Raw genomic sequence first — 21995 nt, 5'->3', positions numbered from 1 at the left:
GCCTTCACTGACATCTCCACCAATGACAAAATATGCCAAAAATAACCTCTGCTCTCTGGCAGGAAGGTGGGATATAAACACACTGACTGTTTGTTAGTGTTAGTGCTTGCCAGGCTTTCAAACTGGGCTGAATTTGGGGGGGACCACTTCCTGCTCCACAGTCCTGACCTCCCACTGCCTCCCTACTCTGTCCAAGCACAGGAGCTCCCCAAAACACCTCTGCTCTGTGCATGACACTATGAGAAGGCAAAGCTGCAGCCCCAGAGGTACTGGAGGGATTTTTCTAGGTGAGTTTCAGGTAAGGCAGCATCTCTGGGTGCGTTGCAGCCATGCAGCATTGAGGTCCTCCCAGAGTTGCTGGGATATATATATATTTTTTTTAATATGACAATATCCTCAGAACCTGATTTTGTTTGCTTTGGCAAGAAACAAACCCTCAGAGAAGTGTAATCTGGTACCTGTAGCACTGGTGACCCCTGGTAATAGGATCCTGCTTCATGCACACTTGCTCTCAAGGCTATCCTTGGCCATCCTGATTCTGATCCCTACCTGCCACCCTGCCTGGTTCCTGAGTAAAGGGACCCATGGGTTTTGAGGACTGATGGCTTGTACAGCAAACAACCACGGAGTTTGGCTGAAATTATATTCTCTCTGATTTGGATGAACCTGTGAGGAGCACAGAGAGGCAGCAAAAGGGATTAAATCAATAGTTACATTTAAATCAATATTCTGAATTATGCTTCTGTCCCAGTGGTGCTGACTTCCTTTGCCCCTTGATTCAAGGATGCAGCCTCAGTGGCTTGTTCTGAGCTACCATTTCTGTGGTGGGCATGGATTTTGGCAGACATGATGCAGGATTGAGCTGGTTTGTTGTTTTTTTTGTTGAGAAGAGGGGAAGCAAAAGTTCAACAACTTGACCATAGCTGTGGTCTATGCACCTAACCCTCTGGTGAGCTGGTGAGACCAGCTTCCCCAGATTTGGTGTAAAAATGTGTATCAACAGTGGTTTCTCACCTCTGGTTTTCCCTATGGATGCTGATGGCCAAATTCCTGCTTCTGGTGCTTGTATCCCTCCAGGAGGAGGCTGGAAAAATTCTGTCTCTTGGATCAGGACTTCAGGGTGATGCTTTCCCTGAAGGTGTTTTATGCAGCGGCTGTGGAAACGAGCTGAGTCTTGGTGTGAGCAGGGAGGGGGTGAGATTTACAGCTGTGCCCTGGTTTTGGTGGTGACTCATGAGGTAGGACAGGATCAAGTGAATTCTGCAAAGATTTACAGCAAGTAAACCCTTTCACGTGCAGGGCTCGTTGCATTGGCTGCTGTGTCCCAGGTTCTGGAGGTACTGCTCATGGCCGAGCGGCCAGGGTGAAACACTCCCCTGTGGTAGAGTTTTCCTCCTGACATGGATTCATTCCTCTTCAGCCCTGCAGTGAGGTTGTACTGACACCACAGGGACTTTGCATCCCTCTCCCAGCACTGTGGCCACCTCCCAGCCTTTCCAGAGAGGCCAAGAGCTTGGTGACCAGCTCTCAGCTGTGCCGGTGTCCCACCGTAGCACATCCGTGGATGGAACAACATCCACACATTCTATGGGGTGCAGAAGAGCGTGTGACTGAGAACATGTGGGAAATACTTCCTTTCTAAAATTTCGAAATGTAATTAATGTCAGTAATAATCATTACGAGCCTGAGGTGGGCGAGGAGAAGGGCTCAGTCTGTGTGACAGCCACAGCCTTTGCAACAACGCCTGATTCGGCATCCTGATGTGGTACCGGGCCCTTGCTGCCTCCAGCATCCCTCCCCGCCCCTCTGTCTCCAGCATCCCAGCCATATCGCCTGCATCCCTGCCCCATCCCTCCCTTCCCTCAGCCTTTCCCTAGAGCCCCTCTTTGTTCATCTCGCCAGTCCCCCGCAGCCCGAGCCCCCGCTGCTGCCCGGGCAGCAGCAGCAGCCCAGCCCGAGCCCCGGCGCTGTCCTTCCTCCCGCCCTTCCTCCTCCCCGCGGCGTGGTGCCATCCCCACCTAGTGCCGGTCCGGCGCACCGGCCGCGGGCAGCCTTGGGGCTCGCCGGGCTCCCCGGGCTCCGGGGACCGTAGCATCTCCTCCACGCCCCCGGCTGCACCCTGACACCCGTGGCACGGCCCTGCGGGGGATTTTCGTGCCCCGGCCCCGAGGGATGCTCCGGGTAAAGGAACAGTGGGAGGAAATGAGCTGATGCAGCCTTTGCACTGCTCCAGAGAACGGGGACAGGTAGAGACCACAATGGATTGTCTGTTGGGGCTCTTGGCCTCCTCATGCCCCATCCTGTGGCCCGGGAAAACGGGATTCCCCCCTTTCCAGGAGGGGCAACTCAGCTGGGAATGAGGGAAAGTGCCGCATCTCATCTCCAGTCACCAAACTTGTCCCATCACCAGGGCTGGACCCCTTTGGATATCACTTTGGGGATGCTCCTGCCATCACAGGTTTGGAGCTCTTAGTGGCATTTCCCAAGGACACATCACCACAGACCCCACAAATCTCAGTGCCTGGGGACCATCACCTCCCTCTCCCCCTCCAGACTCTGTAAGCACCAGTTGCAAATGTGTAGGGCAGAGTAAGAAGCCAGGAAATGCCTCGAGCAAGCCCCCTGTACCAGGTCTGTTCTTGTCCCCCTCCAGCCCATCAGGGACTCCCTGAGCCACAATGTCTTTAGATTTTCCTTCCCCTCCTTCACCCTGTTGCACTTCAGATCCACATACAACTTCTTGCCAGCCCTGTCCCTGTGACCAAGGGTTGTTCTCTCTGCACAGATACTGTCCAAGCCAGCCAGAGCATCCAGAGGTATCTTCTCACCTGGAACAAGGGGGTGAGCAGTCATCCTCTGACTAACCACACCAGCTTCCCTGGGCTTGCAACATCCTTCATCCAGTACAATTTTGGTTGGATGCATCCTCTACATGTTGCTGCACCCAGTCCCTGGAAGGAAGAGGCTCTTTGCACTGACATTTTCTGAAGTGTTGCTCTTTTTTTTTGTGCTTTCCTATATTTTGTCTAGCTCCATCCTCCCTGGCCATTGCATAGGCACCTTACTCAGCTTCCTTGGGTGCTGTGGCCTTGCTGTCCCAGCCCCACGGGAGATAACAAGGTCCCATGGAGTTTGCCCATGGTTCAGGGGTATTCAGAGGGAGGATGCTCTGCAGGGGGGGTGCTCCTGCTTGCCCATGGCATCCTATGGAAATCTGAGAATATGCTCAGAAATTTTTGAAGACTGCAGGAAAGCGCAGGAAAGATGGACTGCAGGGTGGGAGAGGAGGTGGGAAGAAAGAAAGATTAAGGGGCAATGTGGCCTCCTCCATATTTCCTGATGAAACAAGGAAAAAGCCCAACACTGCCCCTATTTTTTCTTGGAAAACTCCTTGCAGCTCAGCCCTGAAAGCAGGATTCAGCAGCTTGGCGCAACTCAAACATTTCCTCTGCTGCTTTAAAGAAAATGTTAGAACAGAGCGGGCTTAAAACCTGCTGAAGAGGCCCATTTATCTGGAAACTGAAAGAAAATATTGGGATAATATTTGGAAAAGCTTGTGAATGGGCATGGCTCAGCATGTGCTGGGCAGCAGTAACCTGCAAGCTGCAGGGGAGAAGCCACCCTCTGCGTGTGGTTAATTTTCCCCTTTTCCCTCATTTCCTTCCCATTTCCTTCCCAGCTCTGAAAGATTTTGCCATGCCTAGGTGGGTCCTTGAGATGTGTTTTCCCCAGGAGAGTGGTAGTGCTGGAAGAAAAAGGGATTTTTCATGAGCAGGGTGGGCACAAACCCTGCCCAGTCTGAGTATCTGGGGTGGGGGGGCTGATGGGGAGAAGGAGTTTCTTTCCCCTGGTTAACAGCTGAGGCTGATCTGCAGGACATACTTAATCAGATATCACTAAAAACAGGGTTGATTCCTCACTAATTGGTCAGTAATAACCATTTAATTGGCAAAGCTGCAGTGAAACTCCAGCCCTCCCTTCCCAGAGCCATTAGCAACATCTATTTTAACATTTGGAGACTGGCTGGGATATAATAAATGGGTTTTTGTTGGTTTTTTTCACATTTAAAAACATTAATGTGTGTTCAGAATCCACTTGGACATCTCATTTGGCTTTGAAGCGTAATTATGCTTGATGAGGACTAATAAGCAGCTTTCAAATCAAGACCAGGTTAACATCTCTTCTGCTGTCTCCTGCAGGGAAACCGATATTCCACAACAGCAGATTTTTATGGGACAGATATGTCCAGAACTCCATAGAACCCTGCTTTGTCATTGACTCATTTTTTTTGTTTGTTTTTTTTTTAAAGGTATTTTTCCACCTAGGACAAATTTTTATTGTTGTGGAGTTTTGCTCTGTGTGGGATTTCCACCCACTGTGGATCTAGGGTGCTTTTGCAGGATGCAGAGGGTGATTTGCTGAAAACAGCCTTTTTTACCCCCCAGCCTCATTAGGAAAGAAAAGAAATATTGAAGGGGATTTTTTTTCAATGTGACTAAGGGAAAAATCTAAATTCTTAGCCCCCAAACTGGTCCCAAGTTTTGAAACCTTGAAGTTGGCTCGAAGCCTGGCTGCAGGCTGAAGCAGATGTTGCCAGTCTCTGCCACAGATGATACCTGATGGGTGATGGCTGATGGTTGAATTGGCGTCAAGGTCGGCCCTGCTCCAGCACCAGTGCCTGCCCTAAGGTGGAGCTGCTTCTCTTTCAGCATCGTGGCCGCTCAGAGAACACTGGCTCCTGTCCGATCAGCCTAATACCGTCTGCCTGCAGCTTCTGAGCAGGGCTCAGACAAAAGCAAACCCATCCGAACTGTGGGCTTATGTTTGTTTTTGTTTTTTCCACGCTTCCCCATTGAAATTAGGCTTTGGCAAGTTTTGCTATGCCACTGAAACCTTCAGAAATGCCATTGGTGGGTCCCAAGCATGCTCTGCCACTGGGATGAGGGGGGAGTCCTGGTCCTGGCTTGCCAGGGGATGCGGGGACTCAAACCCATGGGACATTCCTTTCTCCACCAAAAACTGTCCTTTCCCAATGGGGTCCCTCCTGTCCTTTGCCAGAAGAGCCCCTCCACTGTCCCTTGGGGCTGCTCTCACCCACCACTCCCACAGTTGTCTCTCTGGCAAACCCCAAAGCTGCTGCTCTGAACCCCCCAGATTCCCAGCTGAGTCAAAATACTCCCAAAATCTAAAGATGGCAAACGAGAAAACCCCTCCTGTCCCTTTCTGTCATGGCTCTGGGGGCTGGTAAGGGAGTTAATGGCCACCAGCCAAAAGCTGTGGAGGAAAGACCTTCAGTTGTGAGCACTTGGTGCTTGGGCAGCTCTCCTGCATTTTTTTCTAAGACATTTTGCAGCAGTTAAAAAGCTGCAGGTAAATGCCAAACCCCAAATCCTGGCAAAGGTGCCAGCTGCTCTGCAGTCAGGACAGACCCAACCACTGACTCTGGGCTGACCATGTTCCAGCCCTAAATAGCTGCTTTTCAGGGACAGGTGGGTCACAGCAAACTTTATTTTTCTGGAAACAGCAAGCACATTGTGCAGGGCAGGCTTTCCAAGGATGCTCCCCACACCCTTTTCAGGAAATACCATGCAGCTCTCCTTCGTGCCATGCCAGTTCTGGTTTTGGGTGGTTTTTTTTGGTTTTTTTTTTTGGTTTTGTTTTGTTGTTGTTTGTGTGTTTTGGTTTGTTTTTTTTTTTAATTGGCATAAATGATAGTCTCAGCAAGGACACACCGTGTTTTTCCTGGGCTGTTGGATTTTATTTTGAAATCGCTGCTGGTTTGATCTTTGCATCTCTCTACCCCCAGGCTCATCTCCCTCCTCTTGTGTTTCTGCTCCTGGTGCTTGCTCCAGTGCAGTGGGGTTTGCTGGAAGTTAAAATGCAGTGAGGAGGCTCATCCTGTGCCAGTCACAGTCGGGTCCTTGGTATATCACCCCGCCTGGGGGTGAAATCAAAAAGTTGTGTTTGATCTGACAAAGCCACTATAGAGAGCAGACAGCAGCTGTCCCTTCCTGGTGACCCCCAGCCCCTTCTAGGAGTCCAGCTTTTGATCCCAAGTGCAGCCCTGGAGCCATCATTCCAACAGCAGCAGCCATGCTTCCTTTGGGGGAGCCTGAAATAGCCTCCCCCTGCATGGTGACAGCACATCCCCCATGTGACACCGGTGTAACCGGCTCTTCCGAGACCTGCTCTTCCAGGGGTGGGGTTGGGTTGGCTGAGTTTATTACCAGCACCCTCTTGACTCTGATGCTTCTCCCCAGTGCAGTGCTCTCAGATGAAGTAAGATGGTGGGAACAACCAGGATTCCTATTTCACATGTGGGATGGGTGCCACCAGGACATATCCCTGTGGTCCCTACCCTGTCCCAGCACCCTCTTCAAGTGAAGCATCTCCCTATTCTACCACCCCTTGCTTGGGCATTTCCTTCCTTTCCCTGATTTCCAAAATAACAACCCCAAACCTATTTGAGAGGGTGAAAAGGCTTGGATTTGTTCCCTTTTAGTTCAAGACCAGTACACAGTCAATCATCTTTGCTTGATTTCCCCACCCTATGAATGTGTGTGCTGGGTCCAGCCATCCCCAGAGTACCCTTTGGCCACCAAGCTTCAATTGTTTATAAAGACAGGATCCATCTTTTGGATATTTTTTCAGGCCTGAGTCCATAATGGACCCTTTCTCTTTTATTTTTTATTACTAGCATTTTTACTAGGATGACATTTGGACTAGGCAGGGAAATATTCTTGCCTGCTACACCAGTACGTGACAATCAAGATTTAATCTTTTTGGAGAGGGAGAACACATCAGATGGGGAAAAAAAAAATCTGATATCTGTGAAATTGCAGAAAAGCAGAGCAGGAGGAGCCTGTGGGAAATCTCCAGCCCAGCCTGGGGCAACACAGAGACTGCGCAAGGCTCAACCATTGCCGGACAGATGTTCGTCTAATTACTGCTAAAACCTCTGGCACTGGGGATGCTCTTCTCCCTGTACCCCAAGTGTATCATTGCAGCCAGGCAGCCTCTCTAATCCCCAATTTAAATCCCTTTGGCTGCTGCCTTCAGTGCTTGGAAGAGGTGCTGGATGGCAGAAAACCATTGGCACATCCTCCTTGGTGATCCCTGTGGTTCTGAGCTCTTCCACCCTGGCAGGAGTGCTTTTCCCCCTGTAATTTCCCCCATTTCTCACTGGGAGCTGCCAGGGATCAGAGATTTATAAAATGGGTGTTTCAAGAATTTCCCTGTACCTGCAGTGTTGTGACCAGGGCTGACCAACACAGAGCTGCGGCTTGTCCACACCTCCTTGGGCCTTGCTCCACCTCCTCCCCTCCTTCCTCTCCATCACATTTGATGTCACCTCTTCAGACTGAAAGCTTAATCCAGATTTAGAATGGGAAGGAAAAAGGCAGGGACAGGATTTTTCCAGTGAGCACGAATCTCCTGGGAATTCACCCAGGGCTTTCCCAGCTGCAAAACTGGTGGCTGCTGCACGCTGACAGCAGTGGTGTCATTGCCAGAGCCCGAGTGCTGCTGTGACACATCAGCCTTGAGGATGAAGCTCCACGGAGGCTCCAAATCTTATTTTCCATTGTCAAGTTTCACTGGCAGCTCACTTGTGTGCAAGATTTTACCATTAATATCCACAAAACCATCTGGCCACTAGTGAGTCTGGGGTTATTTTAACACCTGAAAGGGCAAGCAGAGAAAAAAAAAGATTGAGATGAGTGAATATGAATGTGTCGTGGTTTAACATAGTTAAAATAGAAGAATACTGATTTATCCTGCAGATTTACACGTCCCTGGAGGGGAGCAGGGACTGCAGCCGAGAGCCCGGTGCTTTGCCATCGCTGCTGTGTGCTGGAGTGAGCCGGGGCAGCTGTCGGAGGACGCTGGAGGCATTGTGCTGCCGGACAGGTTTGAAGGCTGGTGTTAATGAACTGGTGTTAATGGGCTGGTGTTAATGGGCACCCTGATGGTGAGAAGTCAGCACTGGAGCCGAGCCGTGCAGGGGCTGGGGGTTATTCCGCGTGGTTATCACCGGAGAGTGGAGACAGGCTGCGGTAACTCCCCGGTGCAGACAAGATCCTGAACCGCATCGCTTTAATTACGGCAGCGCAAATTTCATTCATTTGGTTAAGCCTGGGAGCTACAGAAAGAGCTGTTTCCGGGTGTGCTGGTTTAATTATTGCATGCCCTGGACGCAATCACTGTGCACAGCTGCATGGTCGGGGTTTGTCGGGCTCTTCGGCAGACTGGGACAAGTTTGCAGCCATCAGCACGGCATGGCCCCACTCATGCCTCTGCACATCCCGGCACAAGGGCTCTGCTTGGGTCAGATAAATGGGTTTTAACCTGATTTGTGTTGTAATCTCTATGTCGACAGGCTCTCATCACGCACAGGATAAAACCCCGGCTCCTGTGGCCGGGGCCCTCTGGGGTTTCACTGGGCAGCTCCTGCCAGCAAGGCTGGCCGAGGACTCCAAGCCAAGTGGCTTCCCTGTCCTGGCATCCCAGGGACACCTCTGGACAGTGGGTGTTTGCAAAATAGTTTTTGTTTGCTTAACTCCTTGTACTGGAGCAGGCAGAGGCACAGCTCCCACTGTCCTGTCCCTCCTCCACAGGGAGGAACAGGGTGATAGCCCTGCTGCCCAGGGCAGGCAAGCTCAGTGCCAGCCCTGCCATCCCACCCCCGGAAAAAATAACACCTTCTGGGTGCGTTATTTGTACTTTCCTTTTCTGAATGTGCCTTAAAAGGAAGGGCTTGGTTTTCAAAAGAGCAGTTTTTAAATTACATTCTTCTCTGCTCATCCAGCTCTTTGCTGTAATCTTACTGCTGTATGGAGCAATGAGTGTGCGTGGGACATGGTGGGATTTTAACTGTAATTCATGGACAGATATAAAATGCCAGGGTTATTATGAATTTTATTCAGGAGAGTTTAAATGTTACTGGTTCAGCAGTGCCTCTTTCTGTGCGTCCTTTGCAGCAGCTTTTGTTTAACCTCTCAGCTCACAAAATTTATTGTATTGTCGGTGACTTGCTGTAATTCTCCAGGTTTTCAAATAATCCCAGGAAAAGAGTTAACTGGATCCTCTGCCTTAGTCTACATCCACTGCAAAGCATGTGGAGCCAAAGTCTGTCTTTCCTGACACCCCTGGCAAATCCCTTGGGTTCATCTGGGAAAACTGCCACTCTGAATTTCAAAATCATGTCAGTGGGAGATGGGTCAGGAGCAGTGCAGGGAGCACCGAAACCTGGGTCCCAACGTTGCAGTCAGCGTTTGGGCAAGGCTCTCACCCAGCTCACGTGGTGTTGCAGGCTGAGCTGGGCTCCACTGGCCCCACAGCAGGACGCAGAATTTTACTGGTACCAGTAACTATTCCCCAGGCAGATACATCAGGATTTGTGGTGAATGGCCTTGGAACGTGAGGTCAGTGGTGTAGCTGTAGCTAGGTTTTGATGGCCATGATGATCACTGATGACCATTGCAGTGGGATGCAGAGCACTCCCAGACATGGATTCAGCCTTATTCTCCTGGGATTTACCCATTTTTCATCACCTAACACAGACAAAAAGAGGTTTTGCACACACACCTCCACAAAGGCAATCCCTTTCCCATCTTCACTCCTGAAAAGCTTCAGAAAGCTTTTCCCTCTGCCATAACTAAAACCTCCCTGCTGCTGCCAGAGCTCCTTCGCCTTCTCTGCCCCCTGTGGAGATACTTTGCCCCTCCTTTGCATTTGCTGCCGACAACCCTCAGACCCTCCCCAGCAGAGCGAGGTGGATGTTTTGAAACCAAAGGGTTTTCTTTCATCTATTCCCACCTCTCCCCTGGCTCTGCCCCACTGCATCTCTCTGGATGTGCATCACACACGTAGCACACCCAGCACTCGTCAGCCCTGCTCATCCATCTCACACACCTTAATCAATGGGAAACTTGAGGAAAAGCCCATAAACCAGATGGGAAGTGAGGATTGGATTTGCAATGTGCTGGTGCTAATGGAAACCATCCTTCACTGCATAATAAGAAGGAATGGCCACACACAACCCATAATTTCTGCCCAGGGTGCTCACAGGGCAGCCTTGTGAGGACATGTGGGGTGATGAGCCCTGGAGGCTCCAGTGTCCCTGCAGTGAAAACCCACAGTGATTTCCATGAGCAACATCTGAGGGTGAGCACAGAGTCACCAGTCTCCCTAGTGCCTCCAAATTGTGGCAGCAAATTGTCACCTCCCTAATGCCAGCACAACACTGTTTGCACACAGAAAACCTACAAATTCCCATTTTGCTGATATTTGCAATTTCCCAGGATAAGCCTGCCTGTGACACAGGGACTCACCTCCATCTGCCCCCCCCCCCACGTATTTGCTGCCTGCAAACGGGTCAAAGCCAGCCCAGCACAGGAGCTGCCAAAGGATTTTGGCCCTGTCTGATGCAGAACAGGCTCCCTATAAATTTCCCTTGGATTAATCTCATGGCTGAGCTGGGAGTACTTCCCTATTTCCTCTGGCTGTCACTAGCTCACCTGCCCAGTGGCAGGTACAAGTGGGTGGCATCAGGCTGTGATTTTCCCCTCCAGCTCCAGTGGTTGTACTTATCACCCCCTGGACACCCCCTTGCCCTGCCACACCCAGGTGGGTTTTGCAAATGTTTGGGGTCGGAAAGATGTTTGTATTCAGATGGATGGGGTGTGGGGCTTGTGCCCCAAATACCAGTCAAATCTGGTCAGGGTCTGGAAAACAGATAACACCCAGTCTGAGACTCGCAGCCACTCTGAGACCATCCCGGCTGGAGGTTGTGGATGCAGCTGCTCAGGGCCCTGGGAGCCCCGGGCACATTTCTGAAGCTCAGATATGATTCAGGTGAAGCTCTGGTGTGATGTGAGTGAATGCAACGCCACCGAAACATCCTTTAATTTCGGGCAGTCATCAGCTCCGTGCCGGCCTCAGCCGGCATGGGCAGGGAGGGTTGTGGAGCAGAGCAGGGAGGAGCAGAGCATCCCTGGCCCGCTCCTGAGCCCGGCCTTTGTGTGCGCCACCACCTTCTCCAAACAAAGCCCGGTTTCTAATATCCCACGAGGTCTCTGCTGCTCCCTGAATGGCATCCGTGGGAGGCAGAGTCAGCACTCCAGCCCATCTGCCCCAGCCAGTGGCTTATGGTGCTTCCCCTCGGGTGTCCACGGCCAGGTTTAACCCCAGAGTCCTGTCCTGAAACCCTCCCCAGCAGTCAGTTCTTCCTGGCCTTTCCCAAGCCTGCGAGGAGCTGGCTGGGGTTCACCTGGGGGTACAGGAGGGGTGCTGGGGGTGGAGGGGAGATGCCCAAGGAATGTGGGGACAGTACTGGAGAGATGCAGGGGGAGGTGCAGTGGGATGTGCTTGTGGGTGTAGTACAGAGGGGTGAGGGTGAGGGAGATGCCTGGAGGGATGCAGGGGGAACAGGGTGGGCAAAATATGGGCAGTGCCAACGCATTCCAGGGAGACAGAGGAGGTGGGGGACTCAGATTGGCTGCCCAGGGGGATGCAGGGGCTACGTGGGGAGTGGAGCCAGGGAATGCATGGTGGGCTGGCTGAGGGAATGCAGGGGGAATATGGGGAGTCTCTCCGCGGGGTTCAGGGGGTACCTGGAGAGCCCATCTGGGAGGATGCATGGAGGGCTTCCCGGAGGAATGAAGATGCACAAAAGAAGATGCAGTGCCGGGGCATGCGGGGGGATGTGGGGACGATGCGGGGGCTCTCTCTGAAGGGTGCCATGGATTACCTGAGGAGCAGAGCAGGGAGGATGTATGGGGGCTGCCTACGGGGGAAGGAGGGGAGATGCCCCGGGGAGCACAAAGGACGATGAAGTGGGGCGCAGGGGGAAACCCGGAGGGCAGTGCCGGGGCATGCAGAGGGATGCGGGTGGATGAGGGGGGATGCAGGTGGTTGTTCACGGAGCAGCACCGGGGCGCGGAGGGGAGGATGCAGCGGGTGCAGGGGATTATGCAGTCACAGGCAGGGGGAGGCAGGGGGGTCCCGCGGAGCAGCACCGCGGCACGCGGGGGAAACGCAGGGATCTGTCCGGGGACCAGCGCCGGGACGCGTATGGGGGGATGCCGAGGGACACACGCGGGGAAGGAACGCAGCCACGCGCTGAGAGGTCCGGGGAGCCGCCCGGAGTCGGGCAGGAGGGCTGCAGAGGTGTACGGGGGTGGTTCCGGGGAGCAGCGCCGGGCACGCAGCGGGGCTGCCCGGCGGCAGGCGGGGGGACGCGGGGGGGGGCAATGCCGGGGGCCGCCCCGTCCGCTCGCTCTCTCGGGCCCTCCCCGCCCCCCCCCCGAGCATCCCCCCGCCCCCGCGGGCTGCGGGGCCGGTTAAAAGGCGCAGCGCCCCGCTCCGCCCAGCCCGGCCCGGCCCCGCACCATGCCCGCCGCCGGCCCCGGCGCGGGGAGCGCGGCCGCCCCGCCGCCCGCCCGCCTCTGCCTGCTGGCCCTGGCGCTGCCGCTGGCGCTGCCCGGGCGCGGGGCCGCCGCCGAGCCCGCCCGCACCGTCTACACCAACCACTGGGCCGTGCGGGTGCGGGGGGGCCCCGCCGAGGCCGCCCGCCTCGCCGCCGCCTACGGGTACATCAGCCTGGGGCAGGTAAGGGGCGGCGGGGGGCTCCGGGAGCGGGCAGGTGCCGGGGGCACCGGAGCGGGGGATGCGGGGCTGGGGGGTGGCACCGGGGACCGGGGGGCTGCCGGGGGTCTCACACCGGGGATCCCGCAGCCGGAGACGAGCCGAGGTTTTCGGGAAGCTACCGATGGTCCCAGGATCGGAAAGGCGGAGTGGTCTCGGGAAACTGCCGGGGATTCCGGCGCTGGGAGCTGCGGCAGATCCCTGGAGTGGGGAGCTCGGCGCTAGGGAGCTGCCCGGGATCTCGCACTGGGACTCACGGTACCGGGAAGCTGACGATGGTCCCGGGACCGGGAAGGCGGCGGGGATTCCGCGGAACTGCCGACACTCCCGGGACCGGGGCAGGATCCCAGGAGCGGGAGATGGACCCCGAGTTCTCCCCGCTGGCGGAGGTCTCGCCGAGCTGCCCGGTCTCCCTGGACCGAGGCGGTGCCGCGGGTCCCAGGAGCGGAAGATGAGCACCCCCGGAGCGGTCGGGGATGAGAATGTGCACGATGCGGGGATGCTGTCGGAGCGCTTTGGTCGGGGGGGCGGGCTCCCCCCGGGTGGATGCCCCTCCTCGGGGTGCCCTCGCCCCGCACCGCTGGGGGGGTTGCACAAGTTCCTCCCACCCCGGAAAGTTGGGTTTAACAAACTTTGGACTCTCTGGCTCGGGTTTATCGGAGATCTTGGGAACACAGAGAACTTTTGCTTTCAAGCCCCTGCAGAACGCTGGTGTCTTTAAAGCGATTTTCCGCACAACGGCTCGTTTCCCTCTCAGTTTCTTCATCCTCTGCAATCCCAGATGCAGGCTGGTGTCCTCGGAGTTTGTTCCAGAGTTTATTGCCATGGCGCTGCCCTGCGCTTTTTTTTTGACTGGGTGATACTTCAGGTTGTCCTCCTGTCCAAGGTGTCTCCCGGACTACAAATTATAACCTTGCTTTATATCGCAACCCTGCTTTTAACTATAATTAAAGTCACGGGCTGCTGCATAAACAATTTTTTTTTTTTGGGGGGGGAGGCTGAATTTGGTATATTGTCTCTCGCACCCGTGTCTGTGACCTCTCGTAGGGGATAGCCTCTCACATCCCACCCTCAGTCTTCTACCTGCGTGCTTAACTCCCGTCCCACCAAGGAGAAAATCACATGCATTGTTCAACTGCCTCTATCACAGGGCTAGGCGAAGGTGGTTGTGCAACCCAAAGGGCTTTTCAGTGTTTATCCCTCTTCAGCCAGAGAATATCTTGATTGAACTTCCCACTCTCCCAAGTTGCATCAGCCTAATGTCAGCTCCTGGTTTGGGGTTTTGCTGTGTCCCTTCCCTGCTGGAGCATCTGTCATCCCTCCCTCCTTCCCCAGCATCCCGGTTATGTGAGCTCATCCCTGTGATGCTGAAGGCATTTGGCCCATGGGCACAATGTGGCTCCACTGGAGCATCCATCCTTCCCCCCGGAGTCCTTTCCCCGGGGCAGCCCCATGCGGGCTGGAGAGCAAGGGAGATATTTCTGTGGTTGCATCAGGGTGTTCCTGGCTCCTGCCTTTCCCGTGGCTACTGGGGGCTCATACTGGGAGCTCGTGCACCCCCTGGGGCTTCCCCAGCTGCTCTCAACACCCTGCCTCCAGCTCTCCATCTCTCCAAGCTTTTCCCAATGGGTTTTGGGCTTTTTCCACTGGGTCCTGTCCAGGGTCAAGCCTTGAGGAACTGCTTTCCCTGCACGTGTGTCATGTCTGACATTTGCAGTGTTGTGCTCAAGGTTCATGGTGTGTTGAGCCTCGTGAGGACCTGGGTGTCCCCTTTCCTCCTCCTGCATCATCAGCTTGTGGAGCTGCTGGTGATGGCACTGTGTGCAGTGAAATGTGCCTTCCTCTGGGGCCTGATTCTGGACAAAACCTGCTGGGAAAACTCTGCCAAGGATGTTATCCTCTGGGAAGATGTTTGAGTGGAGACAGAAGTGGTGAGGGAGGAGGAGAAGTGATGGTCGCTGGAAGATGGTGCAAGGAGGCTCAGCCCTGTCTTGCTGCCTGGTGACCTCTTTTCCTCTGCAATGCAATCCTGGAGGCTCCTGACATGCCTGGGAAAGTCACTGCTGGGGTTGGCACACACAGCTCTGAGCTCTCCACACATTTTCCCGTGCCCAAACCAAGAACCAGGACACTCTAAACCCTTCTGGGTCATGGCAGAGTGACATTTCCCTTGGGGAATCACTTGCGTCAACTTCTATTTAAGTGAAGCAAACAGCTAAACAAAAGAAACGGCTTTTGCACCCTCGAATGCCTGCTCATTCCTCGCCTGCTCATTCCTTCCCGCTGGGCTTTGTGCCCCGGCTGTGCCGGGCGAGCCGGGACAGGTCCTGGCCGAGGGTGCTGCAGGGACCGTGCGGTGATGGAGCCCCGGGCAGCGCTGCTGGCTGGGGGGTGGTGATGAGTCCCTTCCTATCATGGTTGCAGGATTTATAGGAATTTTTCCATGTCTGGTGTCTGACACTTAGTTTTGGAAGGGCTGGCACATCCTCAGTGGTCTCACCTGCAGTGCAGGAGAGGGATGGGATTAATTTGGGGCTGTATTTGGAGCTTTCCTGGATTCCTGGAGTCTCACAGATCTTGGCTTGATCCTTACTGAGCTGAACACATACGTGGTCATCTGGGAATTGCATTCCTGAAGGCAGGAGCTCAGCGTCTGGACCCCTTGTCCCTGATGGGAATGGGTGGTGTCCCCGGGAGGGAAGTGCTCACTGCCTTCCCAGTTGGATCCACCCTTCTGGAAGGCACCGGTGCTGGTGTGCAGCTGTACTTTGCACAGATTAAATGGTTTGGATGAGATGGGGTTGCATTGCAAAGGCCCTACTGAGCTGACTCACCACAAGGAGGACAACAGATCTTTTTTAATTTAAAAGAAAAATGACATTTACAAGTTTTTCTCCTTTGAATATCTTAGGTGGAACAAGACATTTGGAGGTCTACCAGGTTGGTCCACTGGGACCAACTTCTGCTCAGACTTTCAAGGTTTTCCCAGCATGGGAAGGTTTTTCTTATGTTTCTGCCCAGAAATCCCAGGAGGATAAAGAAGTGGGGCACAGAGTTCTTTCCCTGCTGTTCTGGCTATGTATCCCCAGAGCCTGTGATGAGGTCATTACCTTCTCTGTGCTCTTGCTGCTTTGCATTGCATGGTAATTTTGCATTTATTTGTGAAAAGGAAGAAATTCTTTACTTAGGAAGGAATTGTTTACTGTGAGCATGATGAGGTACTGGTACAGGTTGCCCAGAGAAGCTGTGGATGCCCCATCCCTATTTCAGTCCAGGCTGGATGAAGCTTGGAGCAAGCTGGTCTAGTGGAAGGTAGCCCTGCCCATGGCAGGAGGCTGGAACTGGATGTCTTTAAGATTCCTTCCAACCCACACCATTGCATGATTTTATGGTAAGCCCTGTTCTCCAGTTTCCAGGCAGAGTGAGCAAGAGGCAGGGTGGTCTTGTGAAGGTTTCCCTAAAATATGGAGAGGTTGAAGCACCCTCCTTTTCTTTTTTAGGTGCAAATGGTTTTGAAGAATGGGCTTAAAAGGGAAGTGCGGATTGCAATGAGCAACCTCTTTATGTGGATGTTAAAGAAAATGCCCAGCTATACTGTAATGTGAAAGGGGAGTAGGGAGGGTTTAAATTAATTTAAGTGGAAATAAATTATAAAAATCACACTAACAGCAGTAAAGTTGGTGAACTGACATCCTGGCATAAAAAGCAGAGAAAGACTAATTAAGTATTTAATGCTAGTAAGAGACAGTGGCAGATCTCAAGGTATAAAGTGTGATAAAGATGTAAATAGTTTTCATCTGCTTTAGCATCTGATCCAGACAAACCTGTTTGTTCCGTGCTGTTCCATTGAAACCAGCCCTGGTCTGGCCTCAGGAATGTCACCCTGGCCCCTGGGTCACACATGGTCTTAAAGATGTTGCCTGGTGGGTTGCAGATGGCTGCTTGTTGGATGGCCCTTTCTGGTCCTGTGAGCAAGACACAGGGAATGTCACTGGCTTCCAACATCCAGCTTCTGACATGGAATGTGGAGTTTTTTGGCAGGGGGAGGAAAAAAGAAAACCAAACCCTGCCAAAAGTGCATTTATAGCAGAGTCCAAATTTGTACCCAAATTATGTGATCTGGGAGCCACATAGCAGTGAGCACAGCTTTTGGGTCATTCCTGTCCCTCTGGCTGTGAATCCCCATGGGATGTTTCACATGCGGTGTCTGGCTGAGATCCCTGGATTCACTGCATAGCCCCAGGACTTTATCCTTATCCATGCTTTTGGGATGAAAAAAGAGGAGTTGTGGTGTCTCCAGATGCCAGGATAAGAGGGTCAGAGACAGCGCAGCCACCCCGGGCTTGGCAGAGTGCTGTGGCTGGCACTGTGTTTTCCTGCAAATGCTGTCATCCCTAACTCCAGGCTGTGCACGCTTATATCCCAAGCTTCCCAGGAGCATTGCAGGGTGAGCAGGGATCGCATCACCTCTCCTTATGGGATGAAGCTGGAGCATCGGGCGGAGAAGGCAGGAGGATGAGGCACAGCTCCCCTGGTTGCGCTGCAGCTGCTGAGCTCATTTTTAGCTCATTATTTCTGCTTGGGAGCTGATGAAAGGCAGTTTTCAAAGATGCATTCAATGGGTGAAAATTCATAAAAATGTTTTCCGGGCTCTGTTGTGCCAGTGCAGAGTCCGACCACCAACGCTGTTTGTCACAGTGGTGGCACCGGGGCTCGTGCCAGCATCCTGCATCCTCCTGAGCCCCAAGAGCTCTGAGGGATTTGGGGTGCAGGGCATGGCTGCACTGATGCTGCCAGTGCAAAATGGGGGGGGCGGGGGAGGCATCCACAGGAAAACATACTTTAAAAAAACGAAAAAAACCCCAAAACTTTTATTTTTTTTTCTTTCAGATTGGAAGCTTGGAAAACTACTACCACTTTCACCACAGCAAAACATTTAAGCGCTCCACGCTGAGCAGCCGGGGACCACACAACTTCCTCCGCATGGACCCCAAGGTATGGGGCTGGACACCCTGGTGTCCCCCAGCCTCTGTGGGATGGTGGGATGGAGATCCCCACCTGTCCCTGGAGAAGGCTGTTGGCTTGATCTGGGTCAAGTGTGAGCTGGAGCATCTTAGGATGACATGTTGACATGTTACCCTTGAGCTGCAGCCCTGTGCACACACGAGTGACTCATTGGACACGGGTATGGAGAGCCGTGGTGAAAAATACGTAAAAGTGACTAAACACTAACATCTGCCTGAAAGCTGGGGGGAAGAAAAGAGGGAAAAGCTTTCCAGGACAGAAAGGCTGTTGCATGCTGGGGTGTTGATCCAGTTGCCACAACACTTGCTGCCTCAATGGTTGCTATGTGTGAAATCCTTGGCAATAGCTCTGCATTGCTTTTTTCCTAGAGCAAGCATCCAAAGGGATTTTCAGCACAGCTGAATTGACAAAAGCAATGGGGATGGGGGGAAGAAGGCAAGGAGGGTCCTGAGCAAGCTGGGTTTGGGGTGGTGGGGAAGGGTTGGGGCTCCCCTTTGGCTGTCTTCCCCCAGCTTCCCCTGAGCACTGTGAGATGTGACTTGTGCAGAGCAGAGGAAGGTTTAATGGTGGGAAGGTTTTTTGTTTTTTTTTTGAGAGGGGAACATAAAAGCAGAAAAAGCCATTTTGGTGAAGGTACCCATGCTGTAGCAAGCTGCTGGTGCCTGGCCGTCTTTGGGGTGCTCAGACACCCTTGGGATGCTCTTTCCCAAGATACCTCCAACCCACTCTGCACCACACGTCCCATCCACATCTCTCCAGACACATACAGCAGCCCTGCCCTCCCCAGGCTTTCCGGAGAGATTTGCTGTTAAATATTTGGACAAGGTCTGTAGCACATTTTTGAGGAGAAGGTGTACGCCTGGCTGCCTTGCCAGTGGGGGAAACCTCGAAAGGGGAGCCTGGTGCCCTGGAAGTGTGCTGGGCTTTAATTAAAGCTGTTTGCCCTCAGGGGGGTGCATAGGCATCCCAGCAAATTCTCTGCATTTGAAATATCCCCATTTAAATGAGTCTGGTTATAATGCAAACTAAATCAATTGGCTTTTAGTCACATTAACCTTTACCTTACCTTGCTCTGTCAGCTCCAAGCTGGAGCAATTAACTCCTTTTCTCTTAATCCTTCCTTATCTGTTCAAAACCTGTTGGCACGTTTTGTCTCTCCCCCTCTTTTTGTGTGCATTTACAAATCGTTTGAGTGATGCATTTGGATGGCATCAGTTTAGCATGCATGCCGGAAAACATGCCGGAGCTCCTCCAGGAGCTGGAATAGGGAAGATGGAAACAAATCTTGCAGAAATCCTAAGGAACCAGCCAATCCAGTTGTTTGCAGATGTTGGGTGGTTCATGCCTTCTGGGGGCTATTGTTTCCAGTGCTGTTATTTGTTTGCTGTGGGGGTCGGTGGCATGAACTGGGCAGAAGGACCACGGCCAAGCTCTCCACCCCCAGGAGAAGTCTGGGAAAGGAGAGACTCCAGGACACACAGAGAAGCAGCTGGGGTGCTGATCCTGGTGTGACCATGCTGCTGCTGAGCTGCCCTGCTGCCCCAAGAGACCCTGCATCTGGCTGCTCCTTCTGGGGCTGATATAAGCCAAGAGATGTGGCAGGTGATGGAAAGGGAGGAAGGATGCAGCAAATCCAGCAATTTCAGGGATGGGTCACAGTGGTGGGAGCTGGGGAGGGACAGTGGGATACAGAATGGGGTCACGCCATGCTGTGCCACCCCTCTTAGAGCTCCACTTGCAGCTCTTATTGCCATAAACTTTCCTTGCTCACTGGAATGCTTGTGTTTTTCCATGCAGTGCTTAAGCCTGAATCCTCACTGCTCTAGTCTCTTAATCCTCATCAGGGGATGCCATGGCCTTTGTCCCTGTGCCTTTGGCCTTGCAGCATGGCAAAATCAACCCCTCCTGAATTATTTGCTGTGCTTTATGGCAAACATCTGCTGGAACCATCTTGTTTATCCCGGATCTCCACTTTAACTCCTGCACACCCAGTGGGATAAGTCAAACTATCGCTTTTCTGGAGCTGCAAAGGGAATTGCACCCCCACATATACTTGTTATTGTGTTTGGTGAAGCCTCTGAGGCTGGCCAGATCTTGGCCTCGTCCACTGAAAATCTCAAAGTGAGGGGAAACATAAAAAGTTCCTGCTCTCTTTCCAGCAAGGGTGAAGGGTCTAGCTTGGGGCTGCATGTGCTGCCTCCTCATGGGGTCCTTGGGTGCCAGTCACAGTCACCTCTGTATTGCTAGTTGCTGCCACTACCTAAAGGAGCTCCAGGAGAGCTGGAGAGGGACTTTGCATGAAGGGCTGGAGTGTCAGGACAAGGGAGAACAGCTTCACACTGACAGATGGCAGGGTAAGAAGAGATAATAGGAAAAATTATTGGCTGCAAAGGTTGTGAGGCCCTGGCACAGATTACCCAAAAAAGCTGTGGCTGCCACATCCCTTGAAGTGTTCAAGATCAGGCTGGATGGGGTTTAGAGCAACCTGGTCTGGTGGAAGGTGTCCCTGCCCATGGCAGAAAATTTGGAATGAGATGAGCTTTAAGGTTCCCCCCTGCCAACCCAAACCAGTCTGGGATTCTACAGTAATTAGGGTTTGCAGGGGTAGAAGAGGGACCCTGGGTCTCAGGACTATAACATTTTGGGCTATTTCTAGTAGTAAAAAGCCTTTCTTCTCTTTTTTTGGTTTTACATTTCCAAGATACTTTTCCCCCCTGGTTGCAATGGAAGTTGATCTGAGTTTCATGAGTGGCAGGAGCTGTTGCAGGGATGCCCCAGACTCCTTCCTGCTTGCCCATTTTCCCATGCCAGCCACATTGATTTATTAACTCTTCCTTGAAATCAATGTCCTTAAACAGCTGATTTCTCTGTGTCCACGCATGATGTCTCCATCGACTCCTGGCTGGCAGTGCTGGGGTCGATCAGGATGAGTTTGAGATGAAGACATCCTCGTTTTGCCAGCTCCTGGCAAAACCCTCCAAAATCCCACACCTTACCATCATTCCTGCATCCTGCAAAGCAGCAGGGAAAGGTGGTAGCTGTGGCTTGGGCAGTGAGACTCGTGGAAATGCTGCCAGGGAGTGGTGCTTTAAGGAAAAAAGCCCATTATTTGGGCCATAACCTCTATTTAGTGTATTTTTATTTTTTTTTTAACTCACCATGAAGTTATATTTTTGCTTCCACTGTTTAAATCCATCACTGTAAGCAAAGCGGTGCACTCTCAGTAGCCAAGGCAGCGTGGAAAATAATTTTTCTATGAAATACATTTTTTTCCCCCTTTCAGCAGAGCTTTTTTTCTTTATAATATATGTGTTTAAAACACAAGCTCTAGGCTGGAAGCTGTCGGGTTTCTGACATCCACCTCCATCCGAGGCACAAAGCAATAAACTGTGCAAGAACTCAGTTCAGCTGACAGTTTTACATAAATGAGCTCAACGAAAGTTGCATTTTGTATTTTTATTCCTTTTGTTACAAAACCTTAGTCACAACAATAGAGACATTCCCATGAGCAGTTCTGAAGACCTGGAACCATCAGGAAAAAAAGTGTCCAGCAAGGAGGGATGTGCCACACAGCCCTCACAGTTCATTGGCTGGTGCCTCCTTTCTTCTCCAGCATGAACATCTGTAAACATTTGATCTATAAGTTACTTTTATGATCTTTTATTCACTAAACTTGTGTTTCACCTCCATGCTGAAGGCAGGAAAGCCATTTATCTGGGGGGTGGGCTGGAGGGTGGTTAATGCTTGGTAGGCATGGGATGTGACTGCTTCCAAAGCAGCACCTTAGGCAGCTCCTGCTGCAGCACTGTGGGCAAACACCAGCATTTCCCAATCTTGGCCTTTTGCAGATCATTTCCCGTTTGATCTCTCTTCGTGTCATGCCCTGATGGAAAGCAAACAAATGTCAGAGTGGTTGGCTCCAAGGCCACCTCACACGCAGCCACTGCCAAGCATACTTGTGTGGAGCTGGCCACATCCGATGGGATCTGCCACAGCCATGTGTGGCCATCACATATTTTTGGGACATGCAAGTTCTGCTTGGGTAAATCCCCCAGTTTTTATAATTTTATCAGGGGGAAGGAGCTCAAAGGCTGAGCAGCCCTGGAGCCAGGTGGAACAGCCCCAGGGCTGAGCTGCTGCCTCCCAGCCAACAGGAACGATCAGCCCAAAAACTAAGCCAAGCACCTGAGTCTTCTCCAAAACTTTGACTAAACACTGAAATATGTGTTCTGTCTCCAGTGGGACTCCAGCGCGTGCTTCTGTGCTTCGCTAAGCCGGGGGGGTTCAGGCACGCGCTCGGAGCCGTCGTCTTTGTGCTCCAGGGT

At 52.5% G+C, this 21995-nt stretch overlaps 1 protein-coding gene across 1 annotated transcript in view; it reads left to right on the top strand.

Annotated features, from left to right (window-relative positions):
• The first annotated feature begins 12435 nt into the window (after positions 1–12435).
• Positions 12436–21995, top strand: part of PCSK6 (proprotein convertase subtilisin/kexin type 6) — a 32627-nt gene continuing 23067 nt past the window's right edge. Inside the window, exons 1-2 of the mRNA XM_062501114.1 lie at positions 12436–12609; positions 17536–17640. Coding sequence (XP_062357098.1) covers positions 17629–17640 — 12 coding nt within the window. The 5' untranslated portion in view covers positions 12436–12609; positions 17536–17628. The remainder of the gene's footprint in view (positions 12610–17535; positions 17641–21995) is intronic.

Source organism: Cinclus cinclus, chromosome 13 (genome assembly GCF_963662255.1).
Source record: "Cinclus cinclus chromosome 13, bCinCin1.1, whole genome shotgun sequence".
NCBI classification, from domain to species: Eukaryota; Metazoa; Chordata; class Aves; order Passeriformes; family Cinclidae; genus Cinclus; species Cinclus cinclus.
Note: the sequence above shows the minus strand (reverse complement) of the source record. Positions and strands in the feature narration are given on the sequence as shown.